The sequence below is a fragment of the Nematolebias whitei genome, chromosome 12 (assembly GCF_014905685.2).
Source record: "Nematolebias whitei isolate Nwh7 chromosome 12, NemWhi1, whole genome shotgun sequence".
Lineage (NCBI taxonomy): Eukaryota > Metazoa > Chordata > Actinopteri > Cyprinodontiformes > Rivulidae > Nematolebias > Nematolebias whitei.
Window position 1 is genome coordinate 21,247,179 of NC_056509.1, and position 22,962 is coordinate 21,270,140.

Below are 22,962 nucleotides of genomic sequence, written 5' to 3' on the forward strand. Positions count from 1 at the left end.
ATATATATATATATATATATAAGAAGTTCCCAAAGAGCATTCTTTTTCAGCCATTTAGCAGTGAAATGCACTGAATGCTAACCTCTTTAATCCTCTAATAACCTATTTTCCTTATGTTTAATGAGATTTATGTTTATTCACAGTCTGCTTGTGTCTATTTTCGCCCTCACACATGCCGTCGCTATATTTCTTTCCCCAGCCAAAACAATGTTTAGCCTTTATTCCCATTGGTGGCAGCTCTTCAGTCAGCACAAACACTGGCGCAGCGACAGTCATCTGCTGATTTGTCGCTTCGTTCTACTCGGTTTGTTTGCCAGACTGATCTCACCAGGGTTCCATCACAGGGCCAGAGCCAGGAGCACATCAAGACTGGGAAAATGGCTACCCTGACAGGCTCCTGTTTTATATATTTCTTTCTGTTTTTTGTCATTTGGGAAGGGGAATGATAATGAGTACTTTTGATATAGTGTGGCTCCGTCCAAAAATCATAATTCCTCAGCCTAAATCCAGAGCTTGTAGCTGCAGCTGCCGGTTATGCTGCGTCCCTCACCTGACTTTCAGCTCTCCTCTGACAGGCCATTCACGTCTTATCCTGTTCTCTTCAGCTTACAGTCTATCCAGCTAGATTTTCTGCTCCTTCATTTGCTCCCTGCTATCCGTCCTCTCCGTGTCTCAGCAATCAGCGAGCGGCGCTCTTCTCAGGTGATTCAAGCCTCTTCAGCCACCCAGCTGCAATTCTGCTGTAATTTATCTACTTTTCTCTCATTCCCCATTTCATTTCTCGTCTTCTATAGCCCTCCATCAGTTTATGTGCCTGCTATTTCTCTCATATGTCAGCTAATCTCAGTTTTCTACTCCATTAAAATTAGATTTTTTCCCCCCAACCATGGTGCATCCATGTCTCCTGTTGGCTTTCCCTCCTTTCTCTCAGAGAAGTCAGCAGATTCATCAAGTTGGCTTGAAACTGATTTTGTTGAAAGGATAAATTGGACTGTACGCTCAGCTTAGTCCGAGTTCTGGGAGTACAGATGATGGAATATCAGGTGTGTGGCTCACCAACACATTAGGGTCTGTTTTAATCATGAGCATTAATATTTTCCTGCATTTCAGGTTAAAGATGTTCTCTGTTTCAGGTTGTAGGAAGTTTGATTGTATGCATCAGTGAATGGATACAAGTCTATGTCGATTTTAGGGGATGTACTGTATGCTTGACAACGATTGCAAGACTGCTATTGCCATAAACCGCTTGCTTGAACACACACACTCAAAGACACACTTCGCCTCAGGCACAAACAGGGTAGTTAGGCTAATGGCCATTCATCTGAGACAAAGGCTGAACCAGGGCGACGGGCGACGTGCAATGTCTGCTTGGCTCACGTAACCCTTCGACTCAAAGATTCAAACTCACGTGGAAAAGATCATGTAATCAAGGAGCGCAGCGATTCACACTGTTATATAAGGTAATCGGAGCCCCCTCACTAAAACAAAAGGCGAGCCCCCTGCAGTAATGTGGCTTGTCACACGACGTACACTGGACTGTTGCAAAGTCGTGATGAGCTGCGACCGAAGGAAGAAAAGGGGGAGGAGGAGAAAACACGTATAAAGAAAAAGAATCAAAGGACGGAGGAAGAACAGAGATCTGAGAGGGACACTGTTGCAGGGGGAGAATAATTAGAAAAAACCCCGAAGAGACGAAGCATCACACACAAATCCAACACCCACACGCAGAACACGCGTGTGCACAAGGAAAGCCTGATGAAAACATTTCTGTATGGGATTTATAGGTTTATTGTTGTACAGACGGATGGCATCAAGTCTTCCCTCCAAACACAAGCGGCAGAAAAAGAACACCTTATTTTTATCCAGTTACCACTGCTGGTGAAAGTCCTCCCGCACCTTAAAACTAATAAAACGCTGATATCTACCAGGCTCAGCAGGCTTCACATTAATGCTCTGGAACTTAACGTATTTTCTTTGTTTTCATTTAATAGATCCTGTTGTCTCCAATTTGAATGACCAATAAAACCAAAGACTGTAAAAACAATTACAACTGTTGACTAAAACAACCTCCATTTTCTTTTTGTTTACTAGACGGCTGTTAGACCGTGTTAAAGAGCACACACACATTCAGACTGGGCATAAAGTCATATTGTCTTTGTTTAAATGACTCACTCAGCTGATTATTAAAACTAATCCTCTGATTTTATCTGTTGTCAAAAACCTTTTCAGTTTTCTTGGGAAAAAAAGACTGCTGACATGCAAATGCAGACACATGGATTCAAATACCACCTGACCACCTTATCAGGCACCGTACACAACATCTATTTATCTGTCACACATTCTTACTTTATCTGGCTCTTTGTGTTCTGAAATATTATTATAAAATCTTTATCAGCAGTGTTGCATTGCACTGCAACATATTAACATGTCTTTTCTCTGTCATACAGTGCAGTCTACTGCTAAACTACGAGCTCAATACTGAGATAAAGTTACTGTAATACCTCTCCTATAATGTCAATCAATGTTCCACATGAGCACTTCTGCAGAAGTACAGCTCATGACCAAACTGTTGAATGAGATTTGAATTGATTTTACCGTTACGACTCAGGAAATAGGATCCAGAGAAAAGTTTAACTCAGATGCAATTCATGTGATGGTCAAATAATCAAAGGCCAAGCATTCTTTGAAGGAAGGCATATCGTGTGCTGCCTTTCGGGTCGAAGGTGTAGCAACTTTGGTAAAACTTTGGCAAATGATGTTAAGCACAATTTCATGCAAGACGTCACGCTCAGAGTTCATGTGGAGAATGATTCTCAGCTACTTCCAAATCAAAGTGAGGTATATTTTCATCAGATTACAGTGTTCCCCCTGCCATTGTGCAAGCAGGGCACTCTGCCATGTCAACCCCCCCCCCCCCCCCCCGGACAACTGCTGGCACAGACGTAGCGTTAAGCTAGAGGTGCTCTGTTTTCCTCCACTAACCCATTGCTACCCCTCCACCTGAAACAGCACACACACTCGAAACAGCATGAAAGACAGATGAGGTCTCTGCCACCCCCCACCCCTCCCCTCGCATAGGATGGACGTGTTTCCACCCCCCCACCCCCCGACAACTGCCGGCATGCACGTAGCATTAAGCTAGTGGCACTCAGTAGCGTTAAGCTAGTGGCACTCCGCAGCGTTAAGCTAGTGGCACTCCGTTTTCGTCCACTGAGTCGTAGCCACCCCCCTCCACCCGAAACATTGCACAAGACAGACGTGTCTCCCCCGCCCCCGCATGCTCGAAACAGACATGCATTTGTTCTCCACCCACTACCCTCGTCTACAAGAACCACGGAAGCTGAGCGTCCTGCCAAGGCAAGTAAACTAGGGGAATCACTGGATTATATATTATCATATCATCTTACTGAAATGTGTGATTATTTGTATTAAAGTTTTATTTTATTTATTTATTTATTATTTCATTAAATTAAATTTTATGTGCTAAAACAAGGCACACCATTTGTTTTCAAGTTCTGTTTCTGGTAGGAAGAATTTCCCAGTTACACGCCGGCACTAACACACACATTAGTGTTTTGATATTTTACGGACGAGGATCATTGGCAGAGAGCTGGTCACATGATCTAGTATAGGGACGTCCCACCCGTAGGCGGTGACAAATACTTCCGGGGGGTGTGGCCAGTTCTGAAGAAATGTGTGTTAATCGAGGCTCGCGGCCATTTCCTGGGACCGCGTGGCGGCCCAGGATGGTCCAGTGCTGCAGTGATCTTGTACCTTATATGTGTAGTTATAATAAACCTTCTGAGATGGAAATCAATTGGCCTTCCAGAGCCTGCTTCAGACCATCAGAGCATAAAAATATCTTACAAAGGTTTAGCTAAATATCTGTAAAATTGACTGAGTTGTAGCCTTTGTTGTGTTGGCTAATGCTAATTAGCTGTGGCATCCATTTTATAACGGATAGACTCCGAACAGTTTTAGTTGTATCAATTGTAAATGAAAGTCTCTGTAAAGTTGAATTAAAAGCAACAGGTTTATTAGATATTTTGCTAGAGTTGATTCCATAAGTTATTGCAAAGATACTGCACACTGAGTATTACAACTTTTGTAATATTGACTGAACATAGCCATTTTTTCAGTAAGCTGTGGCAGCCATCTTGAGTTATAATAACTCCCAAGAGTTAGAGTTAATCAGATGATGCATGTCCAATGATTACTTTCTGCCAGTTTCATTACAATTCATTGGTTCAGAGATATTTGGGAAATAGACACCCCAACATGGTCAAACACATTATTGTCCACCTTCACCGTTCAGTATTTAACCAACATGTATATTGTAAAGAGATATCAGGTCTAGAAACTAAAAACCTTCACATTTGACAAAAATGTTTGGCTGTCAGACAATTGTGCAGGTTGTTCTTAAGTCAAACTGCTGGCTTGCAGCTCTACTGCGACTCAGTTGGTACGAAACCTATCTCAAACCATCTGGTCAGTAAGAAACGAAGGGCAGCCAAATGTAAAAGGAAACCAGAGGCAGAATGGATTATTGTCATCTGGACTACTGACCCAAACAAACAACAAGCCAGGCCACGCCAGGAAAGCAGGTGTCGGTGAAGACAACATTGGTGTTCAAAGGGTCAGCTCAGATTGGTTCATCCCTCATGACTGAACGGCAACAGCCTTAACATTTTACTTCTTTTGCTTTAGCCTTTGATAAGTGTTCCACCTTTAATTCTCTATCACATTTATTTTTCCATCCAAACCTTTATTTAGGAAGTCTCACTGAATCATGAGGACTCGTTTACAAGAGAGACCTGTTCATGTTTGTGTTGTAACCGAGCACGTCACTCGTCAGTGGTCTTGTATGTCTTTCTGTCTAATTGTAGCACATTTTTACCACAGTGATCAATAAAGTTTATAGTATCTTCTGCCATCCGTTGTTTTTGTCAAACCAAAGCTTTTTACCTGTATTGTTTCTCCGTGTGTCTGCTCTGATTGACTAAGTAACATTGAGGGAAGGAAAGAGAGAGGAAAACGATGTGGTTTCTCATAAGCCAGTTCACTTGAAGACTTGAAAGGGTATCAAACTTGAAGAGAGGCAGCTTCATTTAATTGACTTGGACAGGAAGGAAAGGATTTTTTCCCCTCTACACCCCCCACCCACACACACACTCCCTCAACTCGCTAGCTGAGCGGCACATATCAGCTCTGAAGAAAGAGAGCACCTGAGCCTCCAGTTGGAGCAGGTAGTGTTTGATGAACCTATTTGTATTCTGCATCCATGCTGCTTCTGCTGACCTGAGAATAAGAGATACAGGAAAGTAGCAGCTATATCTGGCCAACAGGCCACTCATGGTTTGTGCCTCCATCTTTTCCTTGCTTGCCCACTGACCAAACTGCTCTTGGTGCGTTTCATTTATCTTCTTTTGCTTTTTCTGAAATTAACAAGCCTGATGTTGCTCTATTAATGCCTCTAGCAAGACCAACAAATCTAGCTCCAAGCATTTTTTCTTGTGGAGTCAAGTGGAATAATCAAAAAGAACATTGCATTTAATTAGCATAGCTTATAGATACTTTTGGACCTCAACACACCACTTCTTAGTCCTAAGTGTAGTTCACTTTGCGTTTTTGTTGTTGTTGTTGTTGTTTTCACATTGTGGTCATTAGTAGTCCTAGTAAGTGTCTTTGTTGGATCTGTTGAATCTCCTGCATTGTAGACACGTTCTTGGTTCAATGGAGGCTCTTGAGTTGCAGATAAGACATGATTAATATACATGTTGATAGGTTGAGCAAACTGAGTGCTGTACGGCATTCACATTGTTAAAGTAGAGTCAACAGATACAGTTGTCTATGACATGATCGGTTTTGACTGATCTGTCCTATTTCAAATTCTGCTTTAAAAAGTAAAACCAAGGACCCAAAACTCAATCTACAGCAACTCATTGTTGTTGATGATATTATGTGTAATATAAAAGCAACGCTGTCCATCGGTTGATTACTGCATAATGAGCATGTTTCACTGGCATTGTGGATGCAGACATGTGGGTTCTTATAGTTGCTTCATAATAGGTCTAACAGCCATTAAAACTTTCAGAGAGTGCTCCACCCTCCTCGACCCTTTGTCACAATGACCCAGGAGGCCTCAGTCATTGGGCTTGTGGGTCATTTTGACCCAAAGGCAACAGGAGAGATTAAAAAATGTTTAGTCCCTTAGACTAATTAGCCCTTGTTCAAACTAAAATTGTCGGTCAAAGTAGATGGCCGCTTGTCCTGAGCCTGGTTCTGCTGGAGGTTTGTTCCTGTTAAAAGGGAGTTTTTCCTTTCCACTGTTGCTGTTGTGCTTGCTCAGGATGGGAGACAGTGACAGAGTGATGAGTCAATGCAATCTGCTGGTTTCCTTAGATAAATAACTTCTAATTGACTTTTCATGTATGTGAATGTTTCTGTTCAGTGCCCTGAGACAACTTCTGTTGTTACTTGGAGCAATATAAATAAACTGAATTGAATTGAAAGATTTAGCTAAATCAGCATTTTATGCTGTGCTTGCATTTCTCATCTACAGAAAAATATTTTCAAAATAAAGCAGAAAAAAAATAAAACCTTGTGAAACAATGACAACTGTATATTTTGTGCACACCCACTATTGCTCTCTGTGTGCTAGAAACTACAACAGAGCAACATTTTAATTTCTCACTTTTGTCTTGATTTGTTCTAACTTTCATTATTTAACTTTAATTGTGCAATGAAGAAAATAAATATTGAGAGAGATTCAGAGTGTAAGTGGTATCAATGAAAAAGGAACATTCAAAACATTTTCAGGAGAATCATGCATCCATCCATTTTCTTCCACTTGTCCAGGGTCGGGTCGCAGGGGTAGCAGATTAAGTAGAGATGCCCAGACTTCCCTCTCCTCAGTCACTGCAGACGCCGCACCTATCTGCCTATCGATCTCACGCTCCATTTTTCTCTCATTCGTGAACAAGACCCCAAGATACTTAAACTCCTCGACTTGGGTCAGGACCTCCTCCCTGACCTGGAGAGGGCACTCTACCCTTTTCAAGCTCAAGACCATGGCCTCGGATTTGAAGGAACTGATCCTCATCCTGGTTGCATCACACTCGGCTACGAACCGCTCCAGCGAAAGCTGTAGATCACGACGTGATTAAGCCAATAAGACCACATAATTTGTGAAAATCAGAGATGTGATTCTAAGGCCACCAAAACGGATCCCCTCAACACCTTGGCTGCACCTAGAAATTATGTCCATAAAAGTTATGAACAGAATCGGTGACAAAGGACAACCTTGGCGGAGTCCAACTCTCACTGGGAACGAGCCCGACTTACTGCTGGCAATGCGGACCAGGCTCTGACACCAGTCACACAGGGACCTAACAGCCCATATCAAAAGGCCCGGTACCCCACACTCCCGGAGTAGCCCCCACAAGGTTCCCTGAGGGACGAAATTGAAGGCCTTCTCCAAGTCCACAAAGTACATGTAGACTGGTTGGGAAAACTCCCATTCATCCTCCAGGACCCTGCTGAGGGTATCATTGATAGTTTATTAATATTGGATGTCATCACTCGCCTTGTCTCTATGCTGAGAACTGAAACCAGTAGAATCTGGTTTATGGCCATGCTGTATTTCCAGAGTATGCACATTAGAGATGTGAGGCTCCTTCTGGATACAATCATGGTGTCACATGACCTTTCTTTTAATCATTACAAAACAACTACAGCTTAAAGTATTTTTGAAACTTCAAACTTAAATATAGAGCAGAAAGGTAAGAACTACATGAATCAAATAGAGCAAACGACTGAAAATTACAGAGGTGAATTTTCTTTTTTTACTTAGGGCAATGTTCTGTTTATTTTTGAGAAGGGCAAGACATATAGGTTGTACTGGGACTGACAATAGTTCCCTACCAGCTCCAACTTCCAGGTTCTGATCAGATGTCTACATTGTATTAATGGTTGGACGAGGCAACTAGACAATATTTGGATCTACTTTCTGTTTCTGTTTGCTTTTGTAGTGGGGGTTCTAATTTCTCATCCAGATTTTTTTATTTTATTTTTTCCACAGAGAAAACATTTGCTTAAAATTATAACCTGGGAGGTGTAAAACCAGATGGTGTCCAGTGGTTCAAAAACCTCACGATAATTTTTACTCTCATGTTAAAGTAACAGTACACATGACAAGTTATAAATGTGGGCAGTACCTGAGGGAAAGTGCTCATTCACCGGCCAGTTGTCCACCTGTAAGGTTGCATTGCCTCCGTTCCTGGTGAATCGGACCAAGTGGTATTTACCATCATTTACCGGTGTGCTATTTTCCTTAACGCTGATGTCCACCGTCCCAATGTTAAACGTCACGCCAGCTTTGCCTTGTTCCTAGAAAGGAACAGAAAAAAACAGAAGGAAAGAGTGGGCGTTAGACACTTTAGCAATTTATTAAACATATGAACGCCATCAAAACCAGCAACCATCAACGAGCCCGAGTCGCATTAAATGTGCCACAACTGTCAAAGCTAAATTTATTAATCACTTGAACTGCGTGTTTTCCATGACTCTCACTGCATGTTTTGTTGTGCACTAATGAAATAATTATACAGTAAACTAAGTGTAAAAAGTTCAATAAAGCGACTCGGATGAATGCTCCCAGCTGGTGCTAATGGTGAACTACACAAAGTACCTGAGGACGTTTGTGCGCAACGCTTCATTATACAGCGGTAATGTGATGAAAATAGGCTGCCAGCAGAGAATGTAATGATGAGTAATGCTCCCCGCTGCCTGTCACTACGAACTGGCAGGACGGATGCCTTTTCTGCCGCCATCCGTGTGAACCGCGTGACTATCATGTTTTGTTTAGCTCTTGATGCTAAACCAGTTAAGCCGTGTCCATAAATTGCCAGGCCATCCCCATCACTTTCCGATTCCACTCAACGCGGCCCCCACTAATTTCCACAAGTCTGCCAGCGTGCTTTACTGTGACAGCTTCTGTATTCATGGGCGTGTGGGCGTTACAAGCAGAGGCTTCAAAGCGGAGGCTGGGCCTGAGCGTGCGGTGGCGACCAGGCAGAGCCGTGTTTTCTGTGTCGTTTGTTTTTAATCCCCCACAGGGAATCTCTCTGTGTAATTACTTTCTTTAGAAACCCACAGCAATGGGACCATTTCTCATAACGAAACCAAAATTACGAGGGTGCGCACGGGGGAGCAGACACATACTGTTAATTGATCAGCCGAGGCCCCGGTCCTGCATGACAGACTTAAAGTAAGGACCCTGATCATGTTCAGCAGAACTTAACAGCGTCTGTCAGCATGAGTGGAACAACTTACGATGTACGACACGTCACTTAAACCTGCTCACCGCCATTAAATGCCACACATTCTGCTGGAAGGCACAACTCAGTTCTTCATGTTGCATTCTTAGGCAAAGGAATACAAACTTCTTGTCTATGACGGAGCTTCAGGGCCACGCTAAGAACAATAAAAAATAAAAGCCATAAAATTATGAGAATAAAGTTGAATAAAGTCAATATTATGAGAATAAAGTCGTACGAGACTTTTCAGCTCTCGTATTTTTCTCTCTCCCACAAGTAAGATCCACAACGTGACCTTTCAATCAATCCAGTAGGCGTGTCAGCAAATGACCAATCCGAAGCTAAACGAGTTGTAATATTATCTGAACTCCGACACGATAAAGCAGGTTTACCACATTTTAACTGTAGTAAAATGAAGAATGTTGAGCATCTTGTTAAATTATACTTTGGTATTAGTTTTATAAATAAGGAGACAGTTAATCTGTTAGCACATCAGCATCAGATTATTATCAGGACTTTGAACCTGCTTACAGACTCAGGTGGGCTGCAGCAGCTCTCTGCAGGTAAGGAGCGTTTAGCTGGTCATTTGCCGACACGCCTACTGGATTGATTGACAGGTCGCATCGTGGATCCGACTCGTGTAAAAAAATCAAATAAACAAGAGCTGTAAAAAAAAAAAAAAAGTCTCGTACGACTTTATTCTCGTAATTTTATGACTTTTGATGTTTTTTCGCAGCGTGGCCCTAAAGCTCCGTCATACTCGTCACCTTTTATGACAAAGTAAAAATTAAAGGCACTCATAATGGCAAATATGAGAATTAGCCATTTTAGGCAAACCTTGAAAAAATGTGCAATTACATGAAGCACTCAGACTACGTGTTGGGGATGAGTCTCATCATGACAAAGTCTAGCTCAATACCAGTAATATTACCCAAGTATCCTGATGCATGCTCAATAATCCAGGTAGAAAAATCTAACAAAGTTAAATCTGGTCCTCTGGACATTCAAAAAACAAAACAAAACAAACAAACAAAAAAAAAGAACTGTAGAAACGTTTCGTCTTTCATCCGAAAGATCATCAGACTGAGGAAGTCTTTCGGATGAAAGACGAAACGTTTCTACATTTATTATTTTTTTGTTTTGTTTTTTGAATGTCCGGAGGACCAGATTTAACTTTTTTAGATTACCCAAGTAATAGGCGTTTTTTGTTTTAGCTAAATTTGATTTGCTGTGCTGGCCAACTTACATCACATTGACTCCAAAAGTTAATCAGTTGTAGAATGTTTTTTTTTTTAATCCTGGTAATATAAAGGTAAAATAAAAATGTACATCTAATGACTACTTTCTGTGAGTGTCATTAAAATCTGTCCAGTTGTTCCTGAGATATTTAGCTAACATACTGACTTGTGGGAGTATTGACTCCATCAGCTAATGCCAACGTTTCACACACATAATGTGTTTAAAGTGATTAAACTATGTGTTTGAGATACATTTGAACTATCACCATTCCACTTTTTAACTCAATATCTGTAAAATTGTTTTTGTTTTATTATTATTGGGTTTACTAAGGTTACTTTGCTGAGCATGAACTTTGGTGTTTTGAACCACTTTTGCATGACTGCCTCCGAGGAGTTGACGGGGGAGAGGGCAGGCCCCAGAGGCCGTCTTAACACCAGCAAACTGTTTTTTCCACTATGGGAGTGTTCTGTTTGTGGGATTCAGTTTGTTTGTGGCTCCTCTGACTGAAGAAGTCCTTTGGATGAAGGACGCAATGTCTCAGCAAAAAAAAAAAAAAACTGTCCAGATTATCTGACTGAACATTGTTGGATTTTTACCTGGATTACTGAGCATTAACTTTTGTGTTACTTTGCTGTGGGGGCCATCTTGAATGGCGTTGACTCTAAAAAGTTATAACTAGTTGTAGATGCAGATTCAGTCATTACTTCCTGAGAAGTTCATTGAAATCCATCAGGTGGTTCATGAGATATTTGGCTAACAGATAAATGATTTTGCACACAGACATGTAAGGTATACATTACATTAAAGTAAAAAATAAACACCAGAGTACTTTAACATGATACACCATGTCTTTCTTTTAAAAAAAAAACTTGTAAGAGTTTTAAATGGTTCTTAATAATGTCTGCTGAAGAGAAACCTTCAGCATGCATATTTTTTGTGTGGAAACCACATAAAGGGAAACAGGATGAGAATGACATGTAACAAGTTTTACATTCTAAATCAGGTTTGCTCCAACACTTCTTACAAAAAGTGGAACACAGAAGAAAACCTTTAGAGAAAAAGAGACATTTTTCCACATCTTTAAGTTAGAAGGACTTTTTGTGCTTCTATGCATTTTTTAGTGCAAGAGGGCAGGAGTATATTCTTATCTTTATTGAAGTGCAGTGCATCATTCTATGGTCAAATTTCCCTTAGGTATTCAAGAAAGTACAAAGCTCCAAAAGTAAGAGAAAAAAAAAACTAAACTTTGCATTGAATATGCAGTACTCTGAATATACAGCAGAGCTGCCTAGAATTTCCCCTTTTTAAAACTGAACAGCCTCACACTGTGTTCAATGCCTCTCCCCTACTTACACAGACAACATCTTTGTCTATTCATAAAACGGGATACGGGATAATGTTTCAGTGATATTGAAAGCGGCTCTCCTCGGCTCAGTTAATAATGGAACAGCAACGTCAAAGACATGAGAAAGCCATTTCCTAAAAGCTGAGGTAGTGCTCAGAGAGGGAGTTTGGACAAGCTGAATATTCAACTCTGCACTTAACTTCGCTGTCACTGACACTGTAAATGGGCTCTTAATATAAGTAGCTGTTATTAAAACATGGGGCGACACACAAACCCGTGCGTTAAAAGTGTGGGTTCACGTGTGCACAGCAAAATACACTTTAGTCAGGGCATCAGGGCAAGATGGCGACAAGCTGGAGTTCGATGTTAGTGGAAGACTTTTTATTGCCAGTCGCTGTGATGAAGACGAAGAGACGGGCAATAACTGCACGTTTGTGTGTGTTAAGTTTGTCTATACTTTTGGAAATATCTCGTAAATCACTAAACACATTCTAATGAAACTTTCAGAAGGTAACCATCGGGTTGACATCTACAAATCTTTAACTTTTGGAGTCAACCTGATTCAAGATGGCTGCCACAGCCAACTAATATTATGAAACACCAAAACAGCTATAACTCTGCTAATTTTACATATTTACTTGTGGTGCGGTAGTAGTTGACTGTTACCTTTTGGGAGCGTGGTGACGCAGAGGTTAGAGAAGGCATCTGATCGGAAGGTTGCCTGTTCAAATCTCCTGACCATTAAATCAGTATGTGGGTAGGAAATATTAACCACCCACACCTGCCTTCACCCTCAATTGCCTCACTCTGGGCCCTTGAGCAATGCTGTTAACCCCCAGCACCCCCCACCACACACACATCAGCTAGATGCAACCCTCTGCTCCACACAAGTGGGCTGTGGTAGCTCAGTTGTCATTGATTGCGTCAGGAAAACAGCCGGTGTAAAACATAAAACAATTGCCAAATTCTCGTGATAATTCTCTTGTTGTGGTGACCTTTTGAAGAAGAGAGCAGACAAAAGACAAAAAAAAGAAGTTGAGCGTTATCCTTAACACATACTTTAACCAGTGTTTTTCAAAGTGGGGGCCGACAGTGGGCGCTAGGAGAGCCTCAGAAAGCTGGAGAGAAGAAGATAAAAAATCAAAAATAGTAATAATAATAATAAAATTGCACACTAGGGCAATCTGTATCTGTCATTTCCAGATAAACACGCTTGAGAGAGGTTAAGATTTCTTTTGTTTTGGTTCTTCTGGTCAACAATTTGTTGAAAAGTTGTTTTTAATCAGTGGGAATATGTTTAAAACATGTTAGTTATAACATTTTAAGGCTCAGCAGCTGTAACAATTAATAGAATATAGTGAATAAAAGTTAAAACATTCTAAAAGTTTATGTTACTTTACATATTTTGTAGCATTGTTTGTGTATTTGAGAGGGGGGGCTCAGCCAGAAGCTATTGCTGTTGGGGGGGCTATGGCATGGAAAAGTTTGGGACCCCCAGCTTTAAAGCACTCATTACACAACATATGTACATAAAACCTTGGAAGTAAACTTTGCAATCAACCCTGTTTATATGTTAGCAAAATATCTTATAAACTACTGGAATGATTTCAAATAAAACAAAGTAATCACTGGCTATACATCTACTAGCTATACCTCAGTAATATTTGTACATATTGAGTTAAAACTTGGAGTGATAGTAGTGACTACCATTCACAAGTAACACATTGTTAACAGATCACATTAAATATTGCATATATACATATACATATACATACACATATATACATATGTATATATGCATGTATATATACATACAGTATGTATATATGCATGTATATATATACATACACATATATACATATGTATATATGTATATATATATTTATATACTGTATATATTAGGTTTGACAAAAATGGCTATAATTCTGTCATTTCTCAACATAGGCTATACATAGATTTAAACTTGGGCATTAAAGGTAATAAGCATTCCTTCAAGGACCATTAGATCTTTAATTGACGGGTACAAAAAAGCGTGTCTGGCTGTTTCCCGTGCAAACAAAGCACATGATAAGTTGCACATCAACTGTGACCTTCAGAGGTTGCGATGCAGCCACGGCTCTCCTGTGTAGCTGCATCAAAGCCACACATCCAACCCACTAATACCTACAAGCAAAGACAAATTATCACCCACCCGCCCCTGGCTCTGGTACAAACACAAAGCAAAACACAACAACTGCACACCTTTGTAACTGTTGCAGAGCCTCCAGGCACTGTGAAAATAGAAAATAGGTACCGTGTGTATCAGTGCTTCGCAGTGGTACACCTCTCTTTTTTATTTTTTCTACACTGTTCCAGTTGTCCGGCTACCCTCCCACCTCTCCTGCCACCCACCTGCCTGCCCACCCCAGCACTGCAGCAATGTTTGACTGACAGATCCAATTACATTTTTTATTGGCCTGTCGCTCTCGAGGCAGGAAGGCACTTCATTGTCTCCTGAGTAAAAGGGGAAAAATGGCAATTGTTCTCTTAGTGGAAAAGATGATGGCCACTATTCTAGCTGTAAACAAATGATGCGCGCAGAATCACTCACAAACTTACACACCAACACAAAGGAAAAGCCTGAAAGTCTACCCTCGCGTGAAATAATCTAACACACAAAAAAAGTATTTAAACATTCAATCAGCTGCCTTTGCCGACTCTAAATTGCAAAAAGCTACAGACTTTAAATCACAGTAATTTACTGGTATGATGCGCTAAAGCCTTTCCATCGCCTGAAATGCCCCCAAGTATCTATTTGCTGCCAAACGCACACACACCAAGACTGTTACAGCACTACAGAAAAAGATTATGCCAATGGTGTGTAGGCATGTTGTATTCACACTCCGTGTAACCAAGACCGATAAATGTATAACTCCCCGCCCCCTTTTGCTGTTAGCTATCTCGGGCTTGGCACGCGGCGCTCCAGCATTCCCACGTGTCTCGGCACACACTGACATCAGTAATCAGGCCTGCCGCAATCCAATTCAGGACCGATCGATGCCTCCAACACATGAAGCGCTGCTGGCAGAGCGAAAGAGAGAAAATCACTCAAAGCAGTGGTGGGCAATCCTGCAGACAGCCATCAAGGCCCTCAGCGGACACCTGCTGTACAGAGGATGAGCTGCTCACAATAGACCTCGTCCCTGGCTCGCTGAATGGCCATTCTGTTAAACCACGGGCCTCTATAAGGATAAATACATCTGACAGCCATTTTATAGAGGTGTGATGGGTTGAATAAGCATGTTTAGCTTCGCAGGGGAGAAAACCAGCTGACAAAAATGATACAGAGGCTGAAAAGAGGACATATGTGAAAGATATCATGTACAGAAAAAGCCACATTAAAAGTACTTTAAAGACAGACAATAATATTAAAGTAGGATTTTCCCTCTGGAAAAATGGTATTGCATTCCAATCAAACCTCAAATGAAATCTGGTACATCCAGTAAGGAGCCGTATTGTGAATCTATACTAAGGCTTAGTGAGGATGGAGGAATATCTGGTATCCAGAGCATGAACTCTTTCCTGGGCAGACGTTTTGGTTACATACCCCTTCTTTCATCTGACATCAACACTCAACTTAGCTTCTGTGGTCTGAGGCCATCAACAGTTGATCAGGGAAGCAGAATCAATAGTGTGCAAAGGCAAGGAAATACGTGAGCCATGCTGAATTGATGCTCCTGGCCTTCAACGTGCCAAAAGCCATTTGTCTTAAGTAATTGACAGCGATAACTCAGAGACGTCACAATGATTTGTAGCTGTCCGATTTTGTGTGCCAAGCTCTTCAGGAAGACATTTGCAAAAAGGCACAATGTTACAGTTTTTTTTTTTTTTTTAGAAGATCATAGTGTTATTGTGTTAGGGCGGCTGTGGCTGAGTGGTTAGAGCAGTCGTCCTCCAATGCAAGAGTTGGGGGTTCGATTCTACCAGCAGTCACATGCCAAAGTGTCCCTGGGCAAGACACTGAACCCCTCATTGTCTCTGTGTGTCCCATCAGTGTATGAATGTGATAAAGCTCTGATTATTCTCTTTAGAAAGATTTGTTCAATTAGCTTTGTAGAGATCTAGTAGAGTGCTGTATGAATGGGTAAATGAAGACACATATTGTAGTGTAAAGAGCTTTGAGTGTCTTGATAAGATAGAAAAGGGCTATATATGTACAGACCATTTACTATTTATTCCAAACTGCACAAAATCTTAATGGTCTTAGGGCGTAAGAACAGTCTGGAAAAAATGTTAGTGTTGATAAAAATACAATGAAACTAAAAGTCATAATCTCCTGATGCATGCTCAATAATCCAGGTAGAAAAATCCAAAAAAGTTCAATCTGGTCCTATAAAAGTCATAATCACAGGAAAAAAATTTCCAAAATTGAAAAGATCATGATTTACAATGCAAATACGTGCAACCAAAAACGTGAAAAAACTCCTGATATCATGACAGGTTTCAAACCAGACAAAATGGAAAACGTACAACTTCTAAAGCTCTGGAAATCATTTTTATTTCTCCAAGGAGCCCAAAGCAGGTGAGGAGATAGGTGACTGATAACTTTGTATCTGTGTCTTTTTTGAACTGTAACAACGTTACACAAAACTACTGTCCTTATTTTCATGATAGGTGGTACACACAAGATGTGGTGTTATTTACTTAAGGACTGAGTCTGAATAGGGGAGTTAAAGTCAACTTGCTGTTTTTACACCTCTGAACCACCAAGGGAAGTAGTGGCATAACTGTAAGAGTGGAAACACAAAAGCGTAAACCGGCACTGGGATGCAAAGGAGTAAAGAGGCAATAAAATATGATCTGTGTGATCAGATGTTAGGACTTAAAATACAATTTGTCTGACATACAGTTTATTGTTACAATTCTGTCATTGTTGGCGAGTTCTCCTATGGTTCCACAATGTACACTTTATGTTTAAAGCTCATATTGCGGTGGGACTCCTAGTAAGTTCAACTAGACACAAATGACATTTACAGATGAACATGAACTTATTTTTAAAGAGATTACTTTCCTTAGAGAACTATATTTCAATTTTATCCAGATAAAAGAAAACAAAAAATCTCTCAATAGGATCACAAGTAATAGTACTGTAAGCTTTGCATTAAAGGTTAAAAATACAAAGAAAAATACAACAATCACTCCATCTCTTTAGTTGGTTCTGCAAGTTCAACAGACATAGCAAGTAAGCCACAATGACCACAAACTCATTGAAAAATTCAGACAGAAAACAAAATAATACATATTAACTCTAAATTTTGTATTAGTTTTCACTTTTAGAAAACAATAACCTTAAAAATAATGCACCAGAATTTTCTAAACCATATTTTGACATTTAATGTATTATTTTCTCAATTCACCCATTTCTTCCTTTTTGGGTCACGGGGGTAACTGGTGCCCATATCCAGCAGTTACTATGCGAGAGGCGGGTACACCCTGGACAGGTCTCCAGTCCATCACAGGGACACACAGAGACAAACGAGACAAACAACCATTCACTCTCTCACTCACACCTAGGGACAATTTAGAGTTACCAATCAGCCTAACATGCATGTTTTTGGTCTGTGGGAGGAAACCAGAGTACCTGGAGAAAACCCACGAATGAACAGAGAAACCATGCAAACTCCACCCAGAAAGGCCCCCAGGCCGGGATCTGAGCCAGGACAACCTGCACGCTGAGATGTGGCAGCTGTACTAACTGTGCCACCGTGCTGCCTAACTTGTCTTTGTCAATGTTAATTTTGCAATAAATATCATTACAACATAAATTCCCAACATAAAGATCACAGGTATACCTCTCATTTAATTCTGTTCTCCATTTCTTTATGAACATTATGTCATCTACCATTGCAGCTCAGTCACTAACTTCCTGAAAGTGAGGCCTCTTTGGGAAGGCCATTTACTCTTTGTAGTCCGTGGCATGACTGAGGATGCACATTTGGAAACGCTCGTAAACATCGTAGCTCATACATTCACCTAAACATGCATACTTAAGGTTGTACTCACCTGTTAAGCGTTGTCCGGTCCGCCGTTGGCAGCTGGAGTAAAAGTAAGCGTAATGCTTCCACATTACCTATAAAGGAAGTGAGCATTCTTCCGCCAGCAGACTTGATTATAAATAATTTTAACTAAACCAAATAAGGGCTTTAAAATAAAAGCAGGACTTGAATGTTGGTTGATATTTGTGACAGCAAATACTCTGCATTTTTGTTTTTGGGGAAGGTGTGTAAATAAAATCACAACCATCACACTCTGACATGCCCTCCGTGATTTTTTTCTTCATTTTTGTAGTTATGATGATGCTGCTTATGGTGCCCAGGTCCACCGCATGAAGAACCTGCGACATGTTCAATCTTTTCAGTCAGAATGAATGAAAACGGTTATATTTCAGCCAAAAATTGGTTTATAAATGGGGGCGGGGGAGCAGGGAATGCAAATTATGCAACAAAAATTTGACTTATAGGCCGAAAAATATGGTAAATATTTAGGTGTATGCTGTAACCCTAAAGTGAGGGAGAGGTGTGGGTCTAGGGCGATTCGGCTCTAGCTGTCATACAGAGGGAGGGCACGTAGTAAGATCGGTGTGTGTGCACGCGTGTGTTCAGCGTGAGGGACAGAACTGCTCCGTCACAGAACACTACCATTTTGAGCTGCTAGATGGCATTCGAGTAGTATGGCATGCCGTTGTATCATGTAATAGGTAAAAGTGGCTATTAATGACACAATTGGCTTGCCATTCAATGCCGCCTTCGTACTGCTTGCCTGGAGCAACAGTCAAATCAGCTTCATTTTGCTGCGCCGCCCCGGTGAAATGCAGCTAATTTAACCATTGAAGTGCATTTATTAAGTAAAAGTTCAACCGAGACACACCTGTGCTATAATTTTGAGCAAACAAATAATTGTTTTTAAGTGTCAGCCTTGTTATATTCTTGTTAAAGTCCTCCTGTGCACGCTCCCGCAGGCACCATTTGGCAGCCAATCGATTTTTAGCACAACACCAACCCACATTTCCAGGTTGTCAGCGGTGACACGTAACAAACACGATGCGTCAACGGTGACACATAATAGATGCGACGTACATGGAGAAGTGACTTATTTGTTTGTTTTATTTCACTTTTTTAGACACATTTGGACTGATACGACTTATAGGGAGGTGCAATGTGTGCGGCGGAAAATACGGTACATCTAATTGCCAACAGTTTCCATTAAAATCCCCTGAAATTATTCTTATTCTTATTCTTATTCACTGGCTCTCTAACGAGGTGCATGCATTCCTTCCCGCTCCATGTTCTCCTCCTGCTTTTTTGCTCTCTGTCTGTGTATCGGAGCAGCTCCTATTTTTTACACATCTCCTGAAATGGAAACTACTGTTTTGGATCTGACCAACTGGACGTTCGACGTATATTACAAATTATTTTCAACAAAGTGACAGTGTCCTGAAGAACCCTCATCTGCTCGGACGAGACGCATGTAGCTGGATAAATCTGGGGGGGGTGGGGGGGATGTGTCTACTTCTGCTATCAACCGAGGATGCTGAAATTGCCGATAATTGGATTAATGATAACAGGTTTTTGTTTTTGTAATAGTCTGGATCCTGGTTTATCAACATACAAAGAAGACGGCCGTAGCTAATTTGGACCTCGACAAGCTGCTGTCTATGTCAAAATCTGGTTCGTGCTGGAGGACTCAAAATCAGCTGATTTACGAGTGAAACCGTACGTTGGAAGTGATTTGACTCGCAGGCCACCTGTGGCTTTGGGACTCGTCAGCATGAACACGACCTTGAAGAGGCTCGTAAGCATGGAAAAGTGGACTGCACCCTAATCTGGCCATTTCTGACCTTGTAAAGTTATCAGTACAGACTCAAGGCTGACAAAGAAATGGTCTGCCTGAATAAACCAATAATTGTGGTTATCTGAATCTCTCCCCAGCTGGCCTCAGAACAGGCCGACTTATCAATTTCTCATTGGAAATCTGTAAACTAAGGAAAAGCTTTGTCTATTGCAACCCCCCATCTGTGGAGTCTTATTAGAAATGTGCCGGCTGACCATCATCTTATCAGGACAATGGACTATCTGTTAGTGCTTCATGGACCGTCTTGTTGTAAATGCATATGTAACGTGTTCATAAATGTGCTTTAGCTAGCAGAGTTTTTTGACGTCTTAAACCTTGCCCTGAATGGACATGGTGTGAAGAGATCTTTTTTGCAATGCCACTATCCCTCTCCTCATGGCTGTGTCCCTGTTTCTATCTAAAATAATGTATTCTGAATAAGAATAAGAAGGCCGCGCTTTATAGCAGCAGCTTCGTGCACTCCGTCCATCTTTCGGATGGCTGTACGTACATGTTCTCGTTGTATCTCGGTGCAATGATAATAAAGCTGATTCTGATTCAGATTCTGATTATTACTGAGAGTAGCATACTTTGATGGAAGATCTATCAACTTCTATTATGTAGGTCAAGTTTTAAAGATTTCAGGTATTTGTTAGAGCACAACTTGGAAAGGACTTTCAGCCACTAAAAAACAAAATTGTAGCTCAGTGTCTGTAAAATTGAATGAGTCAGTCAGTTTTGTGTTTTTTCCTCCAATAAGATCATGCACATGTAGCATCCAACTAGAATACGGTTGATTCCAAAAGTTAATGAATAGTAGATGTGCATGCAGTGATTAGAGTGTGATGTTTTCATGGCAGCTGCGGATAATAATTATTGTCTTTGAGAGAATAGCATGGCGTCTTATCCTTCTGTTCCACTGAGATCCAATATTTTCCAGAAATGATTAGAAACAAACCAATAGGACAATTATGGACACTGTTGTTCGTTTCGATTATGCTGATGGTGAAATTAGTCGCCGGAACCACAAATGAGGATTAATGTTGCCCTGAGAATAATAAAAAAAATAACTGAGTTTGACAAAAACTGCTTGGCCCAGCTCCTGTTATAAAAAAAAAACTAAAACTTTTTTGTGACCTCTTTCAACAATGAAGGAAAGACATCTTTAATTTGTGCCCCTTGGAGTAAGTAAAAGTAAAACTAAAGAAGGGTAATGAGTCATACAGAGCCCTTTTAAAAGTGGCACAAATTGTTCTGAAGATAACAGAAGCTATCTCCAATCTTCTGCAGACAATCTGCCCCGTTTGAGATAACGATGAATCATTTATCACTCAAATAGAATGACCATTTTAATCTAATTAAGTGGCTATAACTCTGGGGAAATTATGTGCTCTCGCTGATGCTTCACAGACGCAAAGCAAAGCCCTAAATGAGGGCAAAAAGCAGAGAAACACACATTTCACTGCTCTGAACAAAGCAGGAGGAGCTCAGAGCAGTGATGCATGCACATCACGGCTGACAGAAAAAAAAAGACCAGAAAAAGACACTGCTAATTCAGGACAGACATGTCCTGCTGCGGAGCTGCATCTAGCATCGTAGACAGGGTTAGACTCTCGCTGCAGCAGCGTCGGTGCTAATGCACTGCTTAAATAAACATTCCTGTGGAAGCTGTGAAATTCCATAAATCATTAAGGAGCTCAAATGTTCATTCAGATGTTCATAATCAGCAGCAGAAGTGTTGTGAGAGGCCATGTGTGAGGGAACAAGGCACAGAGGGGTCTGGGCGCCTCTGAAATATTGATCGCACCTAAAAGAAGCCGGCGGTCTGACACAGACTGGATTTTACACCTGAGAGCACCAGGAACTGCTTCATCGAATGGACAGGAACAAAATGGCCTCCACCTTGCTTTTACTTTGTGATAGTGGGATAATACCAGTAAATTCATTAGTCCCTTGGTTAATGTCCGGCTGTGCCAGCTATAGTTCGCCCCGAAGAGAAAGAGTTGTTGCATTTTTAATAGAAACACAAGCAGCAGCGTTGCCAGAGACAGGAACGGCTTTGACTTCTGCGCTTGGCTCAATGTCAAACTCCGAGCTGCGCTCTTTGATCTGCCGGCGCAGAATATGAATCGTGCAAGGTCAGCCTTATCAATTATTTACACCCACTCTTTCTCTATTTCCTGTTTGTCCGCTCGTGTGGCGGTAACTTGCCCTGACAGTAATGGCGGACGGCCTGGTGGAAGCATTTCTCAGTGTTACCGCAAAGACTTCTCAAGCTCTCTACAGTCACGTTCAGGCTTTTTGGAACTTAGACGACTGACGGTGCGCTGATCCTAATCATCGCTGCCATGCTTTACTGTGCGTCTGAACTGGGCTGTTGTGGAAAAAATATATTTCTTCATGCTTTCGGCATCTTTCACAACCACATCATTTGTTGCTTACCCAAAACCACCAAGAACCAATGTGTAGAATATTTTCAATATGTTTTATTACATTCATATTGATCGTCTCTCAAGTTAATGAGCTTTTGTTAATAGCCCAATTGCCGTAATTTCTGGGCTATAAGCCGCTACTTTTTTCACACACTTTGAACACTGCGGCTTATACAATGCTGCGGCTAATTTTTGTTTGTTTCTTTATTCTATTTTATTTTTTTGACGGGCTAACAAGTTTCCTGCCGCCAAAACATTTAGCCTCATCACACCCAGGTGCTCACAGAGCTGCCCAATACACGTCTAGGGTTGAGTCCTCCTAACTTAATGAGACACCTGTGTGAATAAATGTTTAAAATAATTCTGACCAATGAAATTACAGATCAGGTCCCCGTTCTCTCCTCCCAAAACCGTTGTGCACCCAGGGAGGGGGGAACAGCACAAGCTGATTGTAGGCTATCTCCATGAAGATAGCGATCAATAACTTCCTGGTAGGCCACTGTATTTATTTATTTTAACCAGCCACATTGCAGGCATTCTTCAAAAAAAAAAAATAAATACTGTACATATTTGTGACCATATTTTACAGATACGCATTTAAGTAAAAGTTTTAAAAACATTTCTGTGTAAATATCCCATGTTACAACATGGACATCTGTGGCTTATATGTTTAATTTCCTTCTGGGATTAATAAAGTATTTTTGAATTGAAGTGAATTGAATATACAAGAGCAGCCTATATATATATATATATATATATA

The 22,962-nt window shown here is 40.9% G+C and overlaps 1 protein-coding gene across 1 annotated transcript in view; it reads right to left on the minus strand.

Annotated features, from left to right (window-relative positions):
- LOC119418450 (neurexin-3b) overlaps nucleotides 1–22,962 on the minus strand; it is a 528,753-nt gene that overhangs the window by 55,084 nt on the left and 450,707 nt on the right. The window contains exon 18 of the mRNA XM_037685736.1: nucleotides 8,217–8,388. Coding sequence (XP_037541664.1) covers nucleotides 8,217–8,388 — 172 coding nt within the window. The remainder of the gene's footprint in view (nucleotides 1–8,216; nucleotides 8,389–22,962) is intronic.